The sequence below is a fragment of the Alternaria postmessia genome (assembly GCF_024291825.1).
Source record: "Alternaria postmessia strain BMP 2775 chromosome Unknown scaffold_118, whole genome shotgun sequence".
Classification (NCBI taxonomy): Eukaryota; Fungi; Ascomycota; class Dothideomycetes; order Pleosporales; family Pleosporaceae; genus Alternaria; species Alternaria postmessia.
This window is the reverse complement of record NW_026260191.1, coordinates 63,472-72,926: the sequence shown is the minus strand read 5'-3', so window position 1 is coordinate 72,926 and position 9,455 is coordinate 63,472. Positions and strand designations below refer to the sequence as shown.

General features: G+C 51.9%; 3 protein-coding genes across 3 annotated transcripts; all 3 read right to left on the bottom strand.

The window, feature by feature from the left end:
• Positions 1 to 35: 35 nt before the first annotated feature.
• Positions 36 to 489, bottom strand: J4E82_010291 (uncharacterized protein; the record flags this gene model as incomplete). Its single annotated transcript, XM_051736506.1, has 3 exons — positions 36 to 83; positions 133 to 327; positions 385 to 489. 3 exons carry the CDS (start codon positions 487 to 489, stop codon positions 36 to 38), a joined length of 348 nt encoding a protein of 115 aa, XP_051583762.1.
• A 2,407-nt stretch (positions 490 to 2,896) lies between these two features.
• J4E82_010290 (uncharacterized protein) lies at positions 2,897 to 5,930 on the bottom strand (the record flags this gene model as incomplete). The annotated part of the gene is made up of 4 exons (XM_051736505.1): positions 2,897 to 3,157; positions 3,215 to 4,093; positions 4,565 to 5,838; positions 5,888 to 5,930. 4 exons carry the CDS (start codon positions 5,928 to 5,930, stop codon positions 2,897 to 2,899), a joined length of 2,457 nt encoding a protein of 818 aa, XP_051583761.1.
• Positions 5,931 to 6,635: 705 nt separating this feature from the next.
• Positions 6,636 to 8,642, bottom strand: J4E82_010289 (uncharacterized protein; the record flags this gene model as incomplete). Its single annotated transcript, XM_051736504.1, has 1 exon — positions 6,636 to 8,642. The coding sequence occupies one exon, from the start codon at positions 8,640 to 8,642 to the stop codon at positions 6,636 to 6,638; it is 2,007 nt and encodes a 668-aa protein (XP_051583760.1).
• Positions 8,643 to 9,455: the final 813 nt, after the last annotated feature.

Genomic DNA, 9,455 nt, shown 5'->3' with positions numbered 1-9,455 from the left:
ATGGCACGTCACGTGATCCCAGGCCCCGCCTTGGATCAGCGACCTTCCATCGCGGCTATCCCGATGGTCTTCCTTCCTGCGGCCTGCATAACAAAAGGAAGCAACTCCTTGTTACCTTGTAACATTACTTACTACGAAGCGCTTGGTGCAGGAGGACTTGTCTGCAGCTGCAATGAAGTTCCGCTCTGCCCGTGCAGCTTCGGGATCATACATGACAATGGTTGAAATGACGGTATGGATATTGTTTTCCTCAAGCGTTTTGGTGAGCTCTTCGATGTTGGTGTAATCGACCGCGATGACTTTGGCAGCGCTCTTGCCTTCCGGAACCTGCATATTGATCAGAACTTATGGTTCACTTGATGATACAAAAGTATGATCACGAACCTTGCGAGAGATTACAATGACCTCATGAGTGCCTTCTGCTACGAAAGCGTCGACGATTGTTTTGCCGACAGAGCCTGTCCCTCCGATGACTGCTACGGTGACCATTTCGTATAACTGTTTTTGAGACGATGGAGCGGATAGCTATCTTAGAGAGACTATGAATTGGTGATGCGACGAATCTCTGAGAGATGATGTGATGATGGCAGATGCTAATCTGGCTGGTGTCCGCAGGTGCTGATGTCGAAAGTCGCAAAAGTACGAAACCCACCTCTTCTTATACACGCCTCTCTGACAGTCTCCGGCGCAACATAATTCCCGTCGGACTGAAGAGAATCTGCATATCCTAGCATCTTTGAGGCCTGAAGTGCATAAGTACCTGGTCAAAGAGATCGTTTGGGGTTGCGCGCGGGGCCAGAGTTGGTGGCGGCAACGCTAGGCTTAATTGGAACATCCGCGCGGGCTCTCGATCTAGCATCGCGCAAGGCTGCCATTCATCCCTCGCGGTCCGTTGTCATTATTAGAAGTTGACGGACTTATCGGGCGCCCGAGATCCAGTCATTGACGTGACGGATGGGTGTTTGATGGTTGTTGTTCAACGTTCTTGGTTGTTTGTCTCTCCCGGGTGCAGTAGCACGCGCCGATCCCAGATGGTTCCAAGGTTGTGCCATCTCTGGGATCAACCATACGTCGACACATCCACTTCGCGACGTTCGATTTGTACATTGTAAATTTAATTCAGTAAGCTATAGTTCACCTTAGAAGGCTAGGTAGATGCATCAAGCTCGTTTATCAATTAATGTACACTATCCTTCAATTTTAACAAATCCTTCCGGTTTCATCGCATACTTCCGAGCTCTTGTGGTGGCGCTTGCGGCGATTGATGACCCTGCGACCATGTTGTAGCCTCGCTGTACGGTCTGTTGTAACCGCCATCCGCCGCGTGATGTGCAACCGCAACACCAGTTGGTTTACTGTATTGCTCGGGGTCGGTCTGGTAGCTTGCATGTTCGTGCGAATCTTTAGCCTTGCGGGATCTGCGATAGAACAGGTACGCAGCCCCTGCGAGAAGTAGAGCACAGGCACCTACCCCAGCACCTATGCCACCCTTGGCTCCTGTGGATAGACCATCGCCATCACTTGTGTCTCCGGAAGAAGTGGTCGTAGGCGATGTCGAAGACGTCGAAATAACAGGGCTCGTCGTCGAAATGATAGTGGGGACCGTGGATATAGCGCTTGATGAAATCGTCTCGTATAGGTGAGTCGAAGTTGAGTCAAAGACTGTTGCGGCTTGCGTTTCGGAGGAAGACACAGGTATCACAACAGAGCCATCGACGTATAACCCACTGTCTCCCGCATACAATTGAAGCGTACATTGTGCAGGCCAGTCATCATACACACGCCCTAAACCTATCGGCGACACTAAGGTGGACCCATTCTGCTCGTCAATGGTGAACGACTGTCCTTCGACCTCGGTTAGCAGCATCGCTATGGTATGAGGCAGGCGCAGTGAGATTACCCCATGAATCCCCTCCTGTGCTTTCTTTGCAGTTGATGCGCAGCTGGTTAGCGAAATTTGAAGTGTAATATACCACGACGGTATCTTTGAAGTTGAGTTTCACACCGGCCTCAGGAGTAGGCCATTCAATCAGCCCCGTTGGATCCGACACAACGTGAGGAATCCAGTACAGCTTGTTCGATCTAAAGCAGAGTGCTGATAGAGTGCTAAGGACGAAAGAAGGAGTGCGAAGATACAGTCGCCAGCAGGTGCACGAACTATGCATTTGTAGAGCATCGCAGCAAGCCTATCTCCAAGCTGTATTGCTCTCATTGGAAATAAGAAAGGGTGTTGGCGAGCTGAGTCGGCGTCATGCGAATCATGATGCGGAGTGGCGCACGGCTGGTAACGCCACGATGCACATCAGCCCCCGATCAGCGCACGGCACTGTACACAAAGATGTCTCTTTCCTTGTACCTCCAATGAGAGTACGTTCAAGGCATTAGTACGGTCATTTGACATGTATTTCGCCTCATCATCGATAGTCAGGATGCGTTGGTCCGATGTGGGGATGTCGACGAGGTCACAGCCTGATGCGCCACAGAAACTCGAGGGTATCTACGACGGCCCATGAGAGCTGGAGCACTCTCGCATGATTTCTTGCTGCCATATACAGCAAAAAGGAATATACCAAGGGTCGTTTGTATTGCGAGCTTGAGGGATTCTAGTCTTTGATATGTTCTTCGTTGCCTGCCATTGAGTGGAGCGCGTATGTGAACAAGGCTCTGGTCTGATAAGAAGGGCGGAGCTGCCTTCCATCACAGGGCTCAGCCGCAGCCGAAGAAGCAATCACTGCACATGCGCCACGCCGCATACTTGGCGCCTCCGCTGAGTGGTGGTGGTAATGCGTACGCGGCAAACACGGTAGTTTACCCACGCCTAAACCGATGCCTACTAATACCTCAACTTTCGAGTTTCTCTCCTCTGTTTTGTGGGTCCTTAACAAAGTAAACAGACCTACATGAAGCTGATAGATAGGTTTGAATGAAATGCCCTGGCCACATCTTCCAACCCCGTCACGTGCACGGCGCCATTATCGCTCGTGATCTTAACGTTGCCTGAGTCTACACCCCTCCCACCAGACATGATCTTGACAGCGCCACATTCGACGAGACTATTGTCCTGGACCCAACCAGCGATCGTGATATTGGCCAACGCATTGGTGTCTTCGTAGGAGCCAGTCATTGACGTCGTCAAGGTAGCGTTAGCAAACGAGAACTATTCACAAGTCAGCAATTGATTCCACAATCCAGACAGTTCAGAATCCGCACGTACCTTAATCTCCTTGATTTCAGTGGGCTCCTGACTCACACCGTGGTCGAGGTAAAGCTCCCCTTCGGCTTCCCGCTTACCGTCGAGCGCGACTAGGATGCTCCACGGATTCATCCTGGTCGTTTTGGTCGTACTCCCAGGCTTCTGACTTGCGATAATGCTGCCACCACGCACGTGTACTGGGATGTGCTCGAGCGGTGCATCTAATGTTACATTCTGACCTGGCTGGGCGTGCACCTCTTTGAGCGTATACCAATCGTACCACCGCGTATGTGGCGCACCAGGGAACACTCCTTGTGAGACGCGCAGCAGTGGAGCTAGTACCGGCGTGGTCAAGATGGAAGGTCCGAGCATGAACTGATTATCAACACTTTTCAGCGACTCGTCGTCAGGAAAGTTCCATGACAACGCGCGCAACACTGTTTCACCGCGCTTGTGCGCAGCATGAAATAGTGTGTATTGGTAGGGCAAGAGACGGAAGCGCACATCCATCACACGACGAGTGGCTTCCGCAGTAGTCGCCCACCTGAATGCTTCCTGCGCAATTGTGTTGCGGGAGTTGTGGTTGCGATATAGAGGAAAAAAAGCACTGAGCTGCATCCATCGCGTGCAGAGCTCCATATCGGCATTTCCGTTGAAGCCGCACGTCTCGACACCAAAGTAAGGAATGCCAGCTATGCTGAAGGTCAATGCTTGAGGAATGGTCATGTACATGTTACCCCAACGCGAGTTTGTGTCGCCGCCCCAGTGACCAGTTATAGCACCGGAGCCGGGTGATGTTGATCGCGCAATCCAGAACGGACGTTTTCCTGGGAACACAGACAGGAGCGCATTGTAGGTTGCTTTACCAGAGACATAGCCGTAAGTATTGTGCAGCTCGTACTCCGTCGTGTTATATCCATCATTGTGCGTGGCGTAGGGAGCAACCGCTTGACGTAGGAGTGAGTGCCCTTCGAGAGTCAGGTTCAAGGCATAGGGCGGAAATGTTATGTTCCGGACGCCGGGAGTTGCTGAAGTGAATCACACAGTGGCCGTGCCGACAGTTGTGGTTGGCGTGGGGTAAGCTGATGCTTGCGACGCGCTTGCTGCGCTCGCAGACGCTGCTTCGGTCGCGTTTGTTTGGTCAAAAGCTTCGGGATAGTCATAGTTGATCTGACCAGGCTCTCCAGGCAGCTTGAAAGGCACGTGGATTGGATTATCCGCAAGTCTCCCTGTCCCACACGAGCCAGTGCACCACGATGACAAGTCAGAGATGTCGAGCCACCAACCATCAAATGGAAGCTGATCATGATACAACTGCATCTCATTCGTCCAAAAGTTTTGAGTCGCGTTATGCAAAAAGTCGGGCCACACGCTGAAGCCTGGCCACTGGATGCCGATGTAGTCATCTGTGTGCCCTTCTCCATGCTTGATATAGAGATCAAGTGCTTTTCCGCGATCGTAGGTAGGATTTGCGTCAGTCCCGTTGCCTGGTGCCGGCACATACACGTTGGGGTCTAGTATAGGCATCCAGTACTGACCATTTGCATGCAGCTTGGCGAGGAACTCTTTGCCTTCATCCATGGGATATGTATTATTATCATGGGTGAAGATGCGATACTGAAACAGGTAATCCAAGTCGTTCCAAATCGCTTCGAGTTGAATATTCGCAGCCGCATATCCATCAATAATTTCCTGTAGAACAGTCCAGTTCTGGTAGCCCCAACGAACTTGATGGAAACCAAGCGCCCAGTAAGGCTGCATGACGGGTGTGCCAATCACACCAAGCTGCTGCTGCGCCAAAGCCTCCGTTGGCGAAGGACTACTGAAGAAGTAGAAGTCGAAGCTGCCACCGATTGTCCGGTAGATGATACGATCCGGGCGTAGAAGCCATTCTTGACCGTGAAGGTTGCGACCGTATACCACGTGTGACTTGGAGGACCCATTATTGTAACGGGTCTCGAGGTAGACTGGGTGCGTGCTATGCATATTCGCATCAATCTGTTGATCGTTCGTCTCATTGTATTGATTCCAGAAGGTCTGTGTGTACTGATTTGGTAAGCGAAAGCTTCCACGGATCGCTTCTGGTAGTCCATAGATATTGTACTCTGGGACCATGTTCGTGACTAGCTCGAGGAATTGGTCCTCGAACACGATCTTGTGGCCGTAGGTGTCAAAAATTGTCTCACCAGTCTTTGCACGCTTGACCCGGAATTGGAAGGTAGGATCATTAGTCCACTCGAACCTCAAATCACTATTGCTAGCAGTACACTCATGAGAGGCACTGCCACTAGGGCTGAGAGACTCGTCCAAAATGTACAAGGATCTGTTTGATGGAGTAACGTATTTGGTGTAGATCTTGACGTTGAGCTGAGCAGCATTCTGGTACTGAACTTCGAGGACAAGGTCTGAAATTTCATTTCCGTACGCATTGCATGCAGGACCGGCGAGAGACAGGTCTGCAGTGATGGTGTTGTCGGAAGTAACGACATTAGCGGCTTTGTATCCAGGGCAAATTCTTTGTGCATCTGGCGCATCTGGGTTGATGATATTGGGTGTGACACTGGGTGCTAGGTTGAGGGTGGATGCTAACGTTGATGTTGGTGGCCATGTGTTTGGACCAGGCGGCTGATCGAGTGTGGTTTGGCCTACAGGTATAAGACTCTCGTTCAAGTAAATATCAAAGGGTAGGCATACCTGAGGCCACAGTGGCCAATACAAGAGCGAGATACGTCCACATCGTACACGAGTCAAATGGGAGAGAAGTGCGGATACGTGGAACACTCGATGTCTGCCGACTGATGTAGCTTCCTGGAAAGACTGTAGCCTGTGACATGCAGCTGTTAAAAGACGCCTATGCTTCTGGTCCAAAACCTTAAATCTAGACACCATTCGGGTGTCGATTATGCTGGCCGTCGGCTTGACGTATGTGAAAGATGCGAATTCGAATTAGCATGATGATCTTCCCCTATACATCAAGATCCGTGTTTGCTAGAGGGTTGCCGGACATTTATCCGGCTTGACATGTGGCCACTGCACAGACGAATACATAGGCTGTCCCCGCATCTTGTGCTGCTTCCGAGAGCCTTAGTCAGGTACTAAAGCTAGGTTGAGCAACGCCGGCGGGATAAGTCGATGAGACACAAGCTCTTTGTGATGTTGAGAGGCCGTCTCGATGGGAGATCGACTTGGTTGCTCATGTAGACGAATCATGGCTTTGGGAAGGTCAAGCAAAGCTTGGATGAACCAAGCTCGGTTGTGTACATCTTAGCGTCTCTCAAATCTAGACACCGCTCATGACGTCAACCACGGCTCTGCGATTTCCCCACCTGCCTTATGTTTCTCGAACACTGTAGCGGGGGGGTAGCGCATTAGACGATAGGTAAGGTGTCGTTGATGATATCCTGACAAGTTCCGATACCGTGCGTGGTGGTAGCGCAGCAGCTCACACAAGCCTCAGCCGACGCCTGACGATCCTCCCGCTCTTGACCAGGTCGGCAACCTCGCCATTCATATAGCCATACACGAAACCTTCGCCCACAACCCACCACGCGTCTTGTGTCTCCTTCCTCAGGACAAGCGGAATGCTACACCCGAACAGAATAGCAACAACATCGCCCGGCCGTGCGCGACACGGTGCCACACCAACATGGCCTTGTTCGGTGACCATCAACCGACGTGCTTTCTTCCGCACAGTATCGTGAAAGCGCGAGAGAAAGGTATCGAGCTTATCGTTCATCTGGTGCATGGGGTGGGACGGTGGTCGATGTAGTGTCGGGGGTGGCGATGTGAACTCGGTGGGTACCTGATTTACAAGGTCCTCTAGCGATGCGGTGCCGAACAGTAGCTTCCTGTTATGCTCGAACCATGTGGAGAAGCTCCAGTCGACTGGGTCGCCATCGATGCACGCATGGCAAAGGAAGAGGAAGTCGGTGATGTAATGCACTGGTGCTTGGAAGCAGAGGTACTTGTCCTGGCGGTCGATGACCAGAGAGCGTGCTACAGATTCGAGCCAATCCATGGGCAACATCGTAGCTCTCGGTGCACTGCGTTGCTCTCGTTGCGACTGCACCAGCTTATGGCCAGCCTCGCTACACACGAAGCTCTGGCATCGTAATTCCTGTCCGTCAAGTCCTCCAAGGCCATGTATGGTATCTAAGATGACACCGTCACAGTAAAGATCCTTCAGATCACCGGAGAAAGAGACGTTTGCTTCTTTTCTCAGACGGGATCCAGGCGCGTCATATGAAGCTTTCCACCGCGTCGACCGCAGCGGCCTGAAGTTTCCAATGTGTTCGCAGGCACTTTGGCTTGCCATGAGCGGTACAGGTGAAGCGAAGTCGATAGTCGTCCTCCAGTCTGGAGTCCAGGTGGGTGCTGCATCTTCAGCGCCTGGATCGCTGACCGCGGCGTGGCGGCAGAACAGATGCGTGAAACAAATAATGTCCAGCGATTTGTGAGCATGCCAGAAGGAGCGAACAAGTTTCGCAAATTGATGCGCAACATCGGTAGTGTATTCGGCGGGTCCTATGAGCTCTCGATCCTTTTCGCTGATCAGGCCAAGAACGGAGTATATGCGGTCTCTGCTGTCGGTCGCGGAGTGGTTGCCAAGATACGCCATGATAGCGATCAGATTGATGCCGACCGAGGCTGGTTTGGTGAACCATTGATGAATGCGACGACGATTGAACGCTCCATCGAATAGCTTCCGCGGTACGAGCTCGTGTTCAAACTCTTGGCTGATGGTGCTGCAAAGAAAGATGCTGTAGATTGCACTCTTGAACCTTCCGCGGCTAATGCTCGCCATGCCGCAGTACAGCTTCGCCTCTTTCGGAAGTACAAACTCCTGCAGAGTCCACACTCTTGTCCACCACGGTCTAGCTAGCAGCGCGCTGACAGCAGCGCACTTCTCGGTGAACTCAGGGTTCTCAAGCTTTTTGCGCATAGCAATGTCGTCTCCATTGAATGCGATCTGTAAAGTGGAGAGGTAGTGCATAAATTCGATCGCATCTGTACAGTCGCTGTCTCTCTCTTTCTCTTCACCAAGCCATACTATTGCTCTTCTTGCCCTCTTGTAGATGTCGGCCATGATGCGCACCTGTTTCTCGCGTTCGCGGCTGTCGTCGAGGTTGATACATAATGAATCGATCCACCACCAGTCACTAGCTTTGAAATCGCTGTGACGAGTAACCATCTTTAGAAAGGGCACAAGACTGTCCAATATGGGCAGTGTTCCAGTCTTCACATTAATCGTAACTCCCGTGTACTTTCGCTCGCCCCACACATAACTGGCTGTGTAATAGTGAGGTGCACCAGCGATCGGGAACCGCCGTAACTTGCCAGTGAAGATGCCATCTTCAGACCGCGAGAAGTGTAGGAGACGGATGGAAGTTTCATCGACAGGTTCCGCGAAGGCTGAAGCGCTGGGTCGTGAAGGCGTGCCAAGTTCCATAGGGATTCATGATGCAGGTGGGTGGTGTTGGGTGGGACGGTGCCACGAGATGCCGGGAGTGGCTGATCCAATTCCCACCCCACACTCGCTAATTCTTGGCGGCGCCCTTTACATCGTGAGCGGCGCAACGACTTTCCAACTACGATAGTCGACAGCTTAGTAGAGCACAGCTTCGGTATGATGCTATTCACATCGAACTCAGTGACTAGTGTCTAGTTTATTTTGACACGTTGCATTCTCGATTGAAATGCGACCCATCACACTCTCCTCCGCCTCCAACTCCAATGCCCTTTCAAATTTCCTTTGAACCCCTCCCACATCTTCCAGTTCTCTGTCCAAACCCCGTCTTTCATCTGAATAGCCTCTTGCGCCTTTTCCGCATAGCTCAACGCCTTCTCCCTATCGCCAACAGTACTATACGCCAGCGCCGCGAACCCATACGGCATGTCCATGAAACCCTCGAGACCCTCTTGGCGATAGAGCGATAGCAGTTCTTCCGCCATGTCGACCGAACCGGAGGAGGAGGCGGACGACCAGTCATTGAGCTTCTTTTCCAAAATCCTGATACGCTCAAGGGTAACGTCAGAACGGGGATTCGCACACCTCTTACACGTACACATGAAATGAAACCCCTGCTGCAGATGCTGCCATCGAACGTCCGTTTCCTCCAGCGGACTCGTGTAACTTATCGTGATCTCCTCGCCCTCAGCGATCGGCCGCGTCACACGCACCGTATGCGTCAACATATCCGCATCCACCACATACTGCGCATTTGGCGCGCACGCGTGGTTCAACCTCGACGTCTCGGGCCAC